This window comes from Macaca thibetana, chromosome 7, assembly GCF_024542745.1.
Source record: "Macaca thibetana thibetana isolate TM-01 chromosome 7, ASM2454274v1, whole genome shotgun sequence".
Taxonomy (NCBI): Eukaryota; Metazoa; Chordata; class Mammalia; order Primates; family Cercopithecidae; genus Macaca; species Macaca thibetana.
In genome coordinates, this window is record NC_065584.1 from 132,522,741 (window position 1) to 132,538,380 (window position 15,640).

Consider the following 15,640-nt stretch of genomic DNA (forward strand, 5'->3'; position numbering starts at 1 on the left):
ATCTGTCTCTCAATCTTTCGGGACAGTTTCTCTTCTTTGTGTTTCTCTTAAATTGTCTCTTTCAGTTTAGAAATCAGCACTCAGACCTCCAAATTCCTGACCTCGCAATGACCTAAAAAATTTTCTAGTTGACAAGATCCCTCAGCTAAGATACCTGAACTTTCTTACAGTTCTGATGTTCAAGCTATATGGACAGTAGCCCATAAATATTTGTTTCATGGTTAGACTGCTCCCCCAAAAAGAATCCCAGCAGGACAGAACCAAAAACAGTTATAAATTTTCTAAGTTTCTTCCTGATCCTATAAAAACAGCAACTAAAATATTTTCTTTTCTAAAGATAAATAATTCAAGAGAAAAAAATTAGTTTCAAATAGCTGATTAAAATCAGACCTGCCTGACTTTTTATATGCTCTGAGAACTTCCTCAACTAAGTTAAATATCTAATAATCTTGTGCGATTCCAAGAAAACAAAAACAGTACTGCTATTTTGGCAACAGCACAGGACAAAATAGTATGCCACGAGAAATCAATATCACAGAATAATCAAACATATTGCTGTTACATATACTAGTAATAAAAAGATTCGTCCCACAGTAAAAGAAACCTTTCTGTTTTATTTAACCCAGCCTATTGACATCTTGTGGGGTATATTTTGGGATATGCTGGTAAAAAAACACATGTAAAAATAGACCAAATTAAAGAATGTTCAATAAAATCTACTGCCTACATGAAGCTGTTAACACAACCATGGATGAAAAAAGGAAAATCACACATTCTACCATAAGAAAACATAATAAGGATATAAGGAATAGAAAAGAAAATTTTCTGTTGTTTCTTTACAAACGAAAGATAGTGCCTATCAATGAATGCTCATCATGTATCATTTGTACTATTACCGCATTTTTACTCTTAAGTTATTCTAAAGTCCCCTCAAAATGCTTGAAGCAGCAAGTACTTTAATCAATAAAATCTACCATAAGCCTTCATTTTCCATGCAGTTAACAAGCACACTGATGTAGAAATACTACATAATGGAAATCTGTGAAACAAAGTTATATCTGTTTATATGGTTTATAGCAAGTATAATTGAAAATGGGTTTTCCTTGTGCTGAAGTTCTAAAATGTTATAGTCTTGCATCATACTGATCCAGAAGGCCAGAATGCAGCTAAAGTATACAGATGACATGGAAGCACATTTAAAAGACTATGCCCATTTGACCCCATTAGTACAAACGGAAATGATGTGGGGTCCAATACTAAATAGGTTAATTTATTTATACTCAGCCTTTTTGAAAATGCATCTCTCTGAGGAATTATACAAGGCAAGATAAAAAGAAAGATCTCTTTTGCTACAGGAAAGATGTGTATCTTACCAGCTAGGGTCAAAAACATTACCTTCAGGGGCTTGATGGAATTAGAAAATAGTAGTTACATTCACTTACTTCTCATCTTGTTATATTTGGAAAGATATGAAAGCAATCTTTTCTAAATTACAAAGGTTGAGAAAATGTTCTATTGAGGGTAATATAACCCATAAAATAACATTTACTCAGCCTTTGTAATTACTCCATCGAAAACAGTTAATCACTAGAGATAATTTATAAGCAGAGGGGTTGCCAGTGGTACCCTTTACTGACAGACATTGTTTATGGGCGATGCATGGAGTACTACTAGATTTTTACTAAGAAGCAAGCAAGAGAATATACTTACTCTCTTTGGGCTTACAAGAAGAAGAATAACAACAGAAGACTGCCTTTTACTGCCCAAGAGGCCATTACTGGCTTGCAGCATGTTAAACAGAAATGTCTCATACTAAGAAAAAGATTTATAAATAAGTGACATGGCAGAAAAATGGATGGTTCAGTTCATACTAGCTAGATAATCTGTATAGTTGTCAATAGCTGGACACTTAATTCTGTATTATTATAACTTTCTTTCCCATCAATGTAGTTCAAGGTTAAAAATAAGGGAGATATAGGGAATTGTGTAAATATGGTATTATCTTAATATAAAATCTAAGAGTCAGAGACTTTTACAAAAGAATTGATAAAACAAAAAATCATTAATCTTAAAATATAATTATAATCAAAAAAGGATTATAAGGATAGAGCTAAAATAGCAAAGCAAAGAATAATAATTTAACCATTATTTTATATGGCTAAAATACTGTAAAAATTTTCTATGTAGATTAGAATGCTTTTTCCATTCAAAAAATGTCTTGCAATTGCTGATGTCCTCAGGTCATCAGGCCACTCCAACCAGAAGCCCACCAAAGACTTGAAGTTTGCTGCAAGCCTTGCTCATATCTAACCTCGAAAGGAAAGCAGACTACAAAGAATAAAGAACAGTCAACTCAACATTGGTCACCTTTTCATTGTCATTTCTTTGTCCTGCTTTTCTCTTTATCTTGCTAAGTTTCATTTCTACTTTTAACATAATGTCATATCTCATTTGGAGATTTTTTTTCACTGAAACAACATCAACAGAGATTATACTTGCTGCCACTGCTTGTCATTTGATGTATTTCACTAAGACCCTATATACATTCTTTCCTCTGTAGTCTACAGGATTCATGGCCAGACACTGCTGCCAGACACTGCTTACTCATTCTGGTAGATCTGCTCACTCCTGCAAAGACCAATACCTCAATGCCACTTTACTATTTTGCTTTCTCTTAATGGTGACTATCAACCAGTTAACTTGTTTTCAACAACTTTTTCTTGAATTTTTGATTAGTGCAAAATAAAAGGATGATCAAGAAAGAGAGTCAACAGAATATCCTAGACAAATTCATGTTGTATGTTCTTTGAGGGCATCTGACTTTTTTCACCTTCAAAATTCTAGTGCCTAGCAGACTGCCAAAAATATGTTTGTGGATTTAATGAATAAATTACTGAATAAATGAACATCTACCCAGAATGCTTAACTTATAAACTTTTCATAAACTCTTACTATATGTACAGAGGCAACAAAAGGAGCTAAGATAAAAAGACAGTTCTTGCCTTCAAGAGTTTCCATGTAGGATGGAAGAAAACTTGAACAAATAACTATTAATATAAATAAAAGCTACAAAGGAGTAGACATAAAGAAATATGAGATAATATTATCTCTGTAGCGGCCACAAAGGTTATTTTGTGACAGAACACTAAACCTATTCCTTCAAGACCTCACAAATTATCTATATGCTACCTGACCTCAGAAATTATATATATGTTACCTTATGTAACTTCCTATTGTGACTACAGTCTCTGAGATTCCATGCAATAGCAGAAAAATATTAATACTAGCAAAAAATATTTTACTTTATATCACTCACATGAATTCTCCCATTATTGCAAAAGAAACAAAAAGTGAGAATTTAGTCAATTAAGATATTTTGTAACAAAAGTAAGTATGGTATATAAAAAGTTCTTTTTTAAAATAAACCACCTAATCTTCCACAAACTTATGGAACACATTAAGGTTGTATAAGTAGTATCATTATGGTTAAGAACAGTTTATAAAAGAATAAGAAGGGCAACCAAAATGAACCCATGTCCAAGGCATTCCTGGCAGTGGGTTGTATGCTACCACCTAGGTTTCCTGTGTTGGGAAGGAATACAGTGTATGTAGAATGGGTCTCACCTATTAACTCCCTTATCAATTGGACATCAGCATCTCAGTTGGTTATGCTGACAAAGCACTATATATAGTGCAGTGGCACTATACTATAAACAAGTAAATAAATATACCACTTATTAATGTTTCTCACGAGAAAAAAAATTTTAATGCAAACAATTAATCTTTTTAAAATGAGGTAATAAAACAAGTCCTATCTTTATTAACAGAAAAACAATAATATGATATATCCTAAACCTTGTTACCTAAACCTTGTTATTACCTAGTAGTAACAGCACTGTTCTAAGTCAAAAGATAGTGAAATAATTCATTTATTTGAAGTGGAATTAGACCTGGCCCACTATCAAGACTATCCAGGAATAGGCATCTGGACAGGCAAAGGTCTAAACACAGCGTATAAAAGTTTAAAACCAATTTTCCTCCATAATCAATATCAACATATCTGCAGTCATTTGCATACTTACCACACTGACTGAATTTCTCTTTTAGTTTCTGCCAAGTCAAGTCAAAAGGTAGCTAGAATGAAAAGAGGTATTAGTAACACATATACAAGAAAAAAAAGAATTTCAATTATCCTTAATATTTATTTGCTTACATTTCTGACAAATATCTGGTTGCCTTTGGAGCCTATTCTCTCTCTCATTCCGCTTCCCATTGGACCCGATAAAAATCCTCGATCCATATCGATGCTCCTTTCCAGTATAGCTCCTATACCTGGTCCCATTCTATCAAAGCTGGAACTCATCCGGTCCAGTCCCATCCCCATTCCTCCAGTCACACTGTTCATGCCACCCATTCCACCACCTGGATTTTCAAGAAAGGACAGGGGGATTTGGGAATTTTGTGTTTTTGTTTCAAAAACATAAGGAAAAGGAGAAGAGGAGAAAGGAGGAAAAGAAGAGGAGATAATCATTTTTGAGAAAGAAGGGGGAAAATTAATTTGTTTATATAATTAAATAATATACAAACATAAAATTATTTTCATACAGATAACATAACTTTCCAAAGAACAGATTTGCTTCAGTATATATTTAGTTAGCTGAGAAATTCTAGCCACTGTATAAATATATTATACATATATAACTGTATAAAATTATATTCTGATCATTAAATATATAAATATATAAATCCTCTACCAATCACTGCTTCCAATAACATGACAGTTGTTCTTATCCTTATTTTTATTTTCCAATATCAAGCATAATAATTGCTAGAGTAAAGATACACAGAGATAAATTCAAATTATTACAACTCTTAGCACTCAAGCCGCTCTCACCGTACTCTCCTACAAATATTCCTTTCCTACCTTATCTTTCACCTCAGCATCTTCACCTCTGTTTCCCAGTTTTTATTCTCATGGTAATTCAATAATCATAGCAAAACATAACTTTTAATCTCAATATTATTCAGAACTTGTCAAGGGAACAAAAAATGCTATCACTCCCCGTTAGCCAGAGCTTAAGAACTTAGCTCCAAACTCATACCTACGTCATTCTTATGCACTGACTCGATTTCCTGTCCTTTTCACTTACTCCCATCTTACTCATTATCAAACCTTTTGTCTTGTACGTAATATCCCCAAACATGGAAATTCTAAAAATCAACATCACCCTCAAATTGGCTTTTTGTGAATAACCAATATAAAATCAGGGAAACAGAAGTACAGACACTGAGCTAAAAGAGGAAGGTACAGAAGTTAGGACTAACAGGAAATGGCTGAGGCTAAAAGATGATGGAAGGAAGAATAAAATGAGGAGCAAGATACAATGGAAGTAGATGTCTTCAGCTGACAGGATTTTAGAATTTACTCTTAGAATAGTTTAAATAGGTTGTATGTTGTTTGTGAAATTTCATCAATTAAAGGAAGTCAATAAAGTATGGAGAGCTCACAGACATGTCCCAGTAAGCAAAAGAGGTTAAAAAAATAATAATAAATACTCCATGTATTCAGGCTTAATGTAAGACCTAAAAGGTAGTAGTGGAAATGGACGGATGGGAGATTCGGCATTCCCCAGTGTTGCAACTACTCTTGATGCTATTACGGGAAAGGTTCAAGAGGAAAAGAAATAAGTACCTCTTTCAACCTTAGCCTGACTCAAGTTCAGGAGATGCCTAAGAGTGTTATATCTGCATTTACCAAAAGACACAGATGTTTACAAACAAAATAAGCTAGTCACTAATAGCTATTATAGAAAATAAGAAAGGAAACAAAGTTGGTGCTAAAGCAAAACTTGTTCCTGACACATGATCAGAGAAATCCCCAGATTCCCCAGTTGGAAAGAAGGTTCTTGGACTGGCCATTAACACACAGTTTAGAAATATCAAAGAAGTAAAATTCAAACAGTTAATTTAGAAATTTCAAACAATAACCAAACAGAAAGGCTTCACTCAATTATCAAGATTTCTCAAATTATAGCAAGACACATTAACATATAAGAACAAAGTATTACTATACTACAATAACTACTCTTGCAAAGTCTTTGCAAGCACTCAAATATTACTGAATAAATTCTAGTAAAATTTAAACCTACTTATTCCAGATCCTACTGGACCCATGTTAGAAGCTCCTATTCTTCCTGCAAACCCTCCAATCATTGCACTGCCTAAACAAGGATGGAAAGATAATATACTAATTAATTTAAATAATCATACTTTAAAATTCCCAAGGTACTATGTGCTCTGATTTACAATAATTGAAAAGCATAAAGTCTTCTGAAAATAGAGTTCAAATATGTAAGATGTTGAAAAAGAGAGCTAGCATATTAAAATCTTTAAAGTGTTTTCTTCAGTAGTAAATTGTATAAAACATTATGATTTTCTGATTTTTCACAAAAAAAGAGAAACCAAATTTCAAAAATTATAGCCTACAAAAAGAAAAGAAGTATGCAGCCAGCCCTACCAAGTCTACCAAAGGAATCTCCAAAGCCTCGATTTATTCCAATATCACCACGTCCAAAATCTCGCTCCATGCTACTAGTCATGGCACCACGGTACAACTCTGAAAAAATTGTGCAACAAATTAACCTTTTTCAAATATATCAATGCAGGACGAAAACATTCAGGAATGTATCTAAATTATAAAAAGACAGCATAAGTCACAAAAACAAAACAGTCTGTCATTTACCCAATTTACCTCACATGCCACACATATCATCCCCATTCCCACCAGGCCTGTCCTTATATCCTAGTGCCTACATGCCTTCCGAAGACATTTTTAGCACCCATTCCTAAGTTATAGGGGGGAAACTTTAATAATAGGGAAAACTAAATGTGCCCACACTTCCCACTGCATACATTTACCTACCTCCCATTCGGCCAACTCCTCCAAATCCTCCCATGCTATTCATTGCTTCCAGACCACCAAACCCTATTCCTATGGAATAAAGATTAATTTTGAGATCCAACTGTCAGTGATGTAGCTGAAAGGTACATTTTGTAAATGTTAAGTCTCACCAGTAAGCTCTACATCCACCCTACCTTGTGCAGCTACTTCTTAACACATCACCTTCCTTTAAGTATGTACCAGGCTCAATTTCTGCTAGCAGCCTTTAGAACATGAGCCAACAATAAACCATGACTTTTTTTTTTCATGGAATTCTCAACACAGTTTCTAGTTTATTAAAAATGGTGATGGGTACATACAAAAAAACAAATCTTTATACATACCTCCTCCAATTCTATTCATTCCTCCAAAACCTGGACCATCCATTCCCATACCTCAAATAAAATACACAGTATGTACTTTAAGTATATTTTACTTTTATGACTAAAAGATGATATAATGCATTATAGCAAAATAGATACCACTGGTATAACCACAATGAAACACTAGAGAAGCAGTAAGGTATAGGAGGCATGGTTTAAAGTGCTATGCCATAGCAGCTGCCTAATCATGAGTCTTCAAAAAGGTCTCTTTGAACATTTATTAGACAAGAAAGCGAAATTCACTAGTAACCCCACAACATTCAGTTAGAGAATATCTAGAACTAGGTAATCATTCACTTTTTTTCCACAATAAACACAGAAATATTACTATCAATGATTTTTTTCCAGCATAGACACAGAAATATCATTACAGCAGATTTAGAGATCAGGCCAGAATGTAAGGACTCTCTAAACATGGCAGTTAAAAGGAGCAGTAAAAATTTTAAAAATATAAATAGTATGATTTAGGAGAGGGTAGGTAGGTGTGAAAGTCTAAGGCTAAGGGAGGAAACTTGTTTGGATCAGAATGATTATGATAATGAGCCTCATAATTTAAAGTGTGACTACAGCATCTCGGCAAAAATAGGAATCTGATAGCATTTATTAGTCCATCAATTAAACCAGTAATTCAAGAAGTATGGTCCAGGGACTCTTTAGGGTTCAATAGGTCAAAACTACTTAAGTCACCAAACACCACTAAGACATTATTTGACGTTTTACCCTCACTTTCTTGAGTTTAAGGTGTCATTTTCCAAAGACTACATGATATACAATATCACAAAAAACTAAATGCAGAAACAGATATAACAGCAATATTAAGTCAAACATTAAAAAGATGTGTGGAAAGGTAAAACAATGCCACTCTCCTCACCAATTTCTTTTTTGCATTGAAAAACAGTTTATTTTCTTAAAGCTTTTAAGTATGAGTTTACCATGTAATGAGTTTATCATTTTTTAATATGTAATTTTTTTAATTTCTAATTTTTCATTTATAATACAGTAAATACTGGTAATTATAACTAAATAAACAAAGCATTTTTGGGTTCTCAACAAATTTTAAGATATAAAAGGGTCCTAACATCAAAGTTTAAAAACCAGTCTCTAAAAATGAACTGAGAGTTCTTCCAGGTAAGCAGCCAACTAACTAACTGAAAAGCTACCTTCCCAACTGGATAAACAAACTTCAGTTGCCTATGATATGGTAGCATTTCAGCTACTCCATAAATACTGTACATACATGATATATTCTCCTTCTGCCTTAAAGACATTTCAAAATCCAAAGTGCTAAAAGGCTAGCTACAACACAGCTGGCCCCAAAGAAACTCTCCCGACTTCTGCCTATCTCTTTCATGTCAGCTGTGCTCAAGGTTTCATCCCTTTTTCAGAATCAAGTGACATCATAAATATCTAACTATTAATTAGAGTCCTTTAAACATTATTACAGACCACATCAATGGAGGCTTTATTAGCTAGCATATGTATCATTTAAAAAGAAAAAAAAAAGTTAGAATACTCACCACCTGGACCTAAATTTCCCATTACTCCACCTATGTTCAACTGGCTGGCACTAATAGGCTGTCCACCCGGACCAAGTCCCATCCCAATGCCGCCAAGACCACCTAAAACAAAAATGAGAACAATTATTACCAAGATCCATATATGATTAACTAATTGGCAATAAACTTTTTTAAAGAGCTATATACCTGTAGTAGTATCTCTACAATTTCTGCAAATTTTCAAGTAAGAGCACTGGTTCTTGTTTTTATCTAGAAAGTAGCACACTGAAGCCTGACTATAAAACCATTTATTAATGAGAAGTGTTTTATGAAATAAAACATGATATACTATAAAGTGCACCTTATACCCCACTTAAAGGTGCACTGAAAGGAATAATAAAATACCTAGAGGATTTTGAGTAATATCTTATCACCTTATATACGGCACACATATCTGAAAATGAGCATCTTGTCCAAATTTGTAGACCCACTTAAAATTTCATAATTACTTTTTAAATGGCTCAAATCAAACTAAAAAGTCAATAACCATGAAAGTATAACACTGAATAAGGCAAATATTACATTACCTAGTTTTCTCATTGATATAAATATTTATTTGTATTTAATGGCACCTTAAGTGTTTCCACATCTATTATCCATAAAAGAGGAAATTTTTGAGACCTTAGGTTACTTCCATAATGACATGGAGCTGATTTTAAAACTTGGGTCTTTGTTGTCAAACTGCACAACAAAGACCAAAGTCTTAAAATCAGCTACAAGGACAGATTACTTATAAAGAAAGGACGATTCAACAAATAGCTGACTTTAATAGCAACAGTGTAAACATGAAGACTATAGAATACTTTCAAAGTGCTTAGAGAAAATAATTATCAATCTTAAACTATACAACAAGTTAAACTATCTTTGAAGACATTTAAAAACCAAAATTGAGAGAATTTACAAATAAAAGATCCTCACTTAAAAGAGCTTCTAACATTCATGCTTCAGAGGAAAAAAATCAGTGCCAGAGTCCATAAAAGCAGAGGAGTGATGACACAAGAAAATGGTAAATAACATTGTCTAATTTGCAGGACAGAAAAAAAATAGTACAGAACTAATAATACAGAACTAAAACGCTGAGCAATGATAGTATAATTCAGTAGGAAAGTGACTACATCGAAAGGTCAGTCTACTATTACATAAAAGAATAATTATATTAACTTCAGGCTTCATAGAAATATTAAAATATCCAGAACAATCCACGATAGGAGAAAAATAAGTATTTGTAAGACAGAAAAATAAGACACAAAATAATATAATAGAAATTAATCCAAATGAACCAATACATGTGAAGAAACTGAACTCTTCAATTTCATGGGCAAAAAAAACTATCGAAGTGAGTTTTTTAAAAAGTCTATCTAAGCCCAGCAATAACACCGTTTATAAGGGGTGTGCCTAAAACAGTAAAAAAATAGGAAAAATGTGCCAGGCAAGTACAAAACAAAATAAAGCTGCCATACTTACATTAAAATTAGACCAAAGACTCAAAGTAATTACTAGAGAAAAAAATCACCCTATAAAATTTTTGATTCACTAGGAAAATATATCAACTCTAATCTAGATGTACCTACTAAGCTAGCTTAAAAATATTTAAGTAAAAACAAGAAAAAGTAGACAAATCCACTATTCTACTGGGCAATTTTACTAGACACATAAGATAATAAAATAAAGTGTTACAGCAGAAAAAATTATTAGTAAGGATCTAAGACAACTAAAATGATTAACAAACTTGATTTGATTAACATATATAGATCACCGCACTCACCAACTATACCCAGAATACTAAGAAAAATGTGCCATAGGGTAGGCCATCCATAAGTCCAAATTAATTCCAAAGAATCACACTCACATATAAACCATGTTCTCTGACTACATTGAAATGAAAAAGTACAAAGAAAAAAAAAAACCTCATACATTTGGAAATTGAAAACTTCTATTTTCAAATAATATATGGCTCAATAAGAAATCATAATGGTGATTTTTTTTTTTTTTTTTTTTTTTGGAGACAGAGTCTCCCTCTGTCACCCAGGCTGGAGTGCAGTGGCACAATCTCAGCTCACTGTAACCTCTGCCTCCCAGGTTCAAGCAATTCTCCTGCCTTAGTTTCCTGAGTAGCTGAGACTACAGGCATGCGCCACCGTGCCTGGCTACTTTTTTTTTGTATTTTTAGTAGCGACGGGGTTTTGCCATGTTGGCCAGGCTGATCTCAAACTCCTTATCTCAAGTGATCCACCCGCCTCAGCCTCCCAAAGTGCTGGGATTACAGGTGTGAGCCACCATGCCCAGCCCATAATGGTAATTTTTAAATACTCTAAAAACTGACCCATCATAAAAATGCTCCATAGCAAAACCCATGTAGTAACTTTATAGTCATAACTGCTTATATTAGAAAGGAAAAGCTACCAATTTGAAGTAAGCATTCAACTTAAGGAGTTAGGACAAAAACAAACTAAACCCCAATAAAGAGAAGGAAAAAAATAATAAGGCTAAGAGCAGAAATTAAAAATACAAAACATTCAAATTCAGTTATTTGAATACACCATTAAAACTGACAAATTTCTAACAAAATTAACCAAGAAAAAAATAAAAATTGTAAACATGCAGAATTTTTAAAACAGAACCACAGATGTAGCAAAAACTTAGAGATAATTTTATGCCAAAATATTTGAAAATGAACAAAAATAGAAAAAATCCTTAGAAAAATAGAAATTACAAAAATTGACTCAAAAAACGATAGAAAATATAAGCCATCAATAGTTAAAAACTTTCCAGAAACAACAGATGAAAGCCAGTTTTACACATAATTTCTAGCAAATATAAAGAGAACATATAATTCTGATAAAAAAGAGCAAATACTTTCCAACTTAACACCCAATGACTAAAATTTAAAATAATCTAAAAAACAGAAAAATGTACAAAATGTGGTATCAGCAGTTAAAATGAAGAAACTAGAGCTACATCTATCAACATAAATGAATCTCAAAAATAATTTTAAACAAAAAAAGCAAGTTACATAATACATTATGATATCACTCAAACAAAATTTTAAATCCAACAAAACAATTCCCTATGTTTATGGATGTACAAATGTGCAGTTAAATTATTAAAACCTAAATGATAAATACTCTATCCATAAGTTGTTTCCTCTAGGTAAGGCATAAGTTGAAAGATGGGCAAGGGAGATGGGGAAGCTCCATTTTACCTGTAAAATTTTTTATTTTAAAGAAAAAAATCTACAACAAATATGGCATATAACTATATGAGTAATTTTACTTTTGTCTGTATATTTAAGATTTCTTATAAGAATACTTTAAAAACCAGAGAAGACGCAGTGAAATAGTAAAAACAATAGCTAATATTTACTGAGTGTTTATGCAAAACGATTCTAAGTGCTTTACATATATTAATTCACGTAATACTCATGTCAACCCCATGAAGTAGACACCATTATTATCCCCACTTTTCAAAGGAGGCACTGAGACACATAATACAATGAGTATATTACACTGTTATAGTCATTTGGAAAACAATTTGATAACACTAACCCATGAGAACTGTAAATCTACTTCAGAATATCTGTTTGAAGGAAGTACCCAAAAACATTACAAAGATTTGGGAACAAAAAGGCATGTGTTACTCTGTGGTTACTCAAAAGGAAATAAAAGTTAAAACACCTAAAATACAGAACAGCGAAATAGTTATGGAACATCTATATGTTAGACTATTATACTACCAATAAAAATATTTGAAAATAATTTTCAACATGAGAAAATGCTTGTACTCTAATGTTAAACAAAAAATAATTCAAAATTATTTTTGTTCCCAACTATGTAAAAAATATACATAGAAGGCTGGAAGAAAATACACAAAAATGTTACAATGAGGTTACCCACAGATTAGAGAGGCGAAATTAGAGAGGACTTTTTTTCCTTCAAGTGTATACATTTACCAAACATTTTAGAATGTATTGCTGATCAGTTAGGAAAAGTTACCAAAAAGAAAACAAAAATGGCACACAACAGTCTTCCTAATCAATAGCGCCAAACTATCTTCATAACTCCAAACTAATCCCAAATTGTGAGAAACTACGATGTAGGCACAAAAACAAAGTTTTGCTTAGCATATAATAAAACAAACCCAAAAAACCCTATGTTGTTTCTCATAATAGCTTTTACTTACGTGGTAATTGTGGTGTTTTACTATCATGTGAACGGTACTCTTCATGAGGAACAGACTTGTCATCCTAATTGTGAGAAAGTTTATAATATGGTTAACATATTACCAGAAAGAACTGTAACGTAGAAGAGAGCCAATAAAAGATTTGAAGAGGTTGGAAGTTGAAGTGATATACAGGAACTCACCATTTTCACATGCATAGGTCTATCAAATAAAAACTGCCCATTGAACATAGCTATTGGTTCAGTCAAGGAAAGCCAGTTAAGATAACTATAAAATTATACCAGAACACAAACTAATTTTTAATAATCTTACAGTCCAACTATCTCTGATATTTTAATTAACATCTTTAATACTTATTGGTATTAGCCACTCAAAAACTTTACTCAAAAAAATATTCAATTCTTTGCTTTATGGTTTTATTTCATCAATAAGAGGTATTTTTAATTCAACCATTGAAAAAAGTAAACTTGTAAGACTTCGCTTAAAGTAAATTCATTAATATACAATGGATTACACAATTGTTAAATGCATGTATACAATTAATTGCAGTAGGAAGAGAGAAAAGAAAAAACTTCATTATCAGCCCTGTACAATATGGCTTATTCAAGTTTTAAGAGTGACTTTAATACTTAGACCTAGTAAGGGTTTTATTTGCTGGAGACTAAAGTCTAACACACATCTCTAAGCCAGGCAACCTTAAATTCAATTACCCCCGCCAAAAAAAAAAGGTGGTATTATGCTTCTTCAACCTCATAACCAATGCTGAAATGTAAATCAGGATACAAATTGCTTGAACTGCTTCAATTGCTTGCTCAAAAGTGACAGTGCCCATTCCTCTGCTCTTGCCGTCTTTGTCTTCTTTAATATCTGCCCGCTTCACAGTTCCAGCTATGCTGAACACTTCCTTTAGCTTCTTCCAACCAACTTTGAAGTCAAGCTTAACATAAAATTGTATCGTTACATACCTAATAAATCCCTCTCCCCATCTGCAAATACAAAAGAATCTTTTCTAAACTCTTAAAACCATAAAGAACTATAATTCCAGTTCAACAATATATCGATAATGTTCAAATTTAAAAACATCTTCAGTTGTTTAAAATCATTTAAGCTACATCTACATTGTTCCTTATCCTTTTTTTAATTTCCAAAATCATCTCTCAAACTGCTCAAACCTGTTTTTTACATTTGAAACTTGCACATCTATTTTTACCAAGAGAAATCCAGATTTTGAAAAGTATTGTTTTCACTGACTTTCAAATGCTTAGAACAAATGACAAACCAACTATGACATGCATATTCACAAATATCAAGGCTACAAAAAAGAAATCCATTTACCAATATAAACCAAAACACATATAATTTCAAGAACTGCTTGAATGTGTATAAATTGCACAGTTCTGTGTTTAAAAAATCCAAATAGTTGTATTTAAACTCTAACCTTGTGTGTCTGTGTGTGTGTGTGTGTGTGTGTATATATATATACGCATGTATATACATCAACTGATTTTGAGTTTACAGTAATTACTATTTCACTTACTTTAGTTAAAAATAAAAAATAAAAATAAGCAAAATGTTTTATAAACCTATAACACATTTATTTAATCAAATTATCTATCTATCTGAATGACAAGTTTTAGACTAAAGCTTGAACTTACATTGGCAACAAAAATTGTGGAACCAAGTCTACCGGCCTGCAAATTACTGATGACTTCAGGAGGAATGTTTGGATTATTGAGAATGGAAGGTGGTAAATTCATCAACCCTGATCCCATATCAGGGACATGTCCTCCTGGAAATGATCCTCCTGTTCGCTGCAATGCCCTACGAGCATTTTCTCCATCAGGATCCTGTAACACACATTGAATGTTAAATTCCACTAAATACATCAGTTCTATATAATTAAAATAACAACTTAAATTCTACAGTAGCTATCCCTTCTGACTCAAATTATTGACCCTCTTGAAGAGTGAGCTTTTTTTCTCATCCAGAGAATTGAGTCCCATAAAAACCTGTGGATAGACAAAAGATTTCAGCCTCTAGAGATGCCAGTTAAATATTTTTTTCCAATCACTAAAGCCACTTAAGAACTTGAAATTAGTTTAATTTTGCTCTCACACTAGGGTACAAGTACACATACAATTAACTCAAAGAAGAGCGAAGTACTCACTGTGACTTTTCTTTCCAAAATGTAGGAATGGTGAATTCTCACTACTGGATGCCCAATGGAATGCCAAACTCAGACTAATTCAAAGCTTTTCAATAGTGGAACAGACTGTTATAAAACCCAAATACTAGGGTAGAGGACAGGATGGTCGATTGTAATCTGTAAATTTTATTCCTGAACAAAATACAATTACCCACCTTCTAAACTCTTACCTTCTTCAACAATGATTATAACCTGAGATGGAGGAGGGGAGAGATAAAGGAGGGCTAAATGTCCAAGTGAGAAATTACATTAAACATTGTTTTTTTGTTAGGTTCATTAATTTTGTAAGAGAAACACCCTACCCTTTAAACAAAACCAAACACGCACACACACATGCACTCACACAAACATAAATGTCCTTCTCACACTCACCCCA

At 32.7% G+C, this 15,640-nt stretch overlaps 1 protein-coding gene across 2 annotated transcripts in view; it reads right to left on the minus strand.

Moving 5' to 3' along the window:
• Positions 1 to 15,640, minus strand: part of MYEF2 (myelin expression factor 2) — a 43,727-nt gene that overhangs the window by 10,286 nt on the left and 17,801 nt on the right. Inside the window, exons 6-16 of one of the 2 annotated variants that reach the window (XM_050797218.1) lie at positions 14,714 to 14,905; positions 13,842 to 13,995; positions 13,241 to 13,290; positions 13,059 to 13,122; positions 8,841 to 8,942; positions 7,285 to 7,335; positions 6,923 to 6,991; positions 6,518 to 6,616; positions 6,150 to 6,221; positions 4,214 to 4,422; positions 4,083 to 4,134 (exon numbers count right to left, since the gene is read on the minus strand). In XM_050797218.1, coding sequence (XP_050653175.1) covers positions 4,083 to 4,134; positions 4,214 to 4,422; positions 6,150 to 6,221; positions 6,518 to 6,616; positions 6,923 to 6,991; positions 7,285 to 7,335; positions 8,841 to 8,942; positions 13,059 to 13,122; positions 13,241 to 13,290; positions 13,842 to 13,995; positions 14,714 to 14,905 — 1,114 coding nt within the window. The remainder of the gene's footprint in view (positions 1 to 4,082; positions 4,135 to 4,213; positions 4,423 to 6,149; positions 6,222 to 6,517; positions 6,617 to 6,922; positions 6,992 to 7,284; positions 7,336 to 8,840; positions 8,943 to 13,058; positions 13,123 to 13,240; positions 13,291 to 13,841; positions 13,996 to 14,713; positions 14,906 to 15,640) is intronic. The other variant, XM_050797219.1, reaches the window with a different exon arrangement.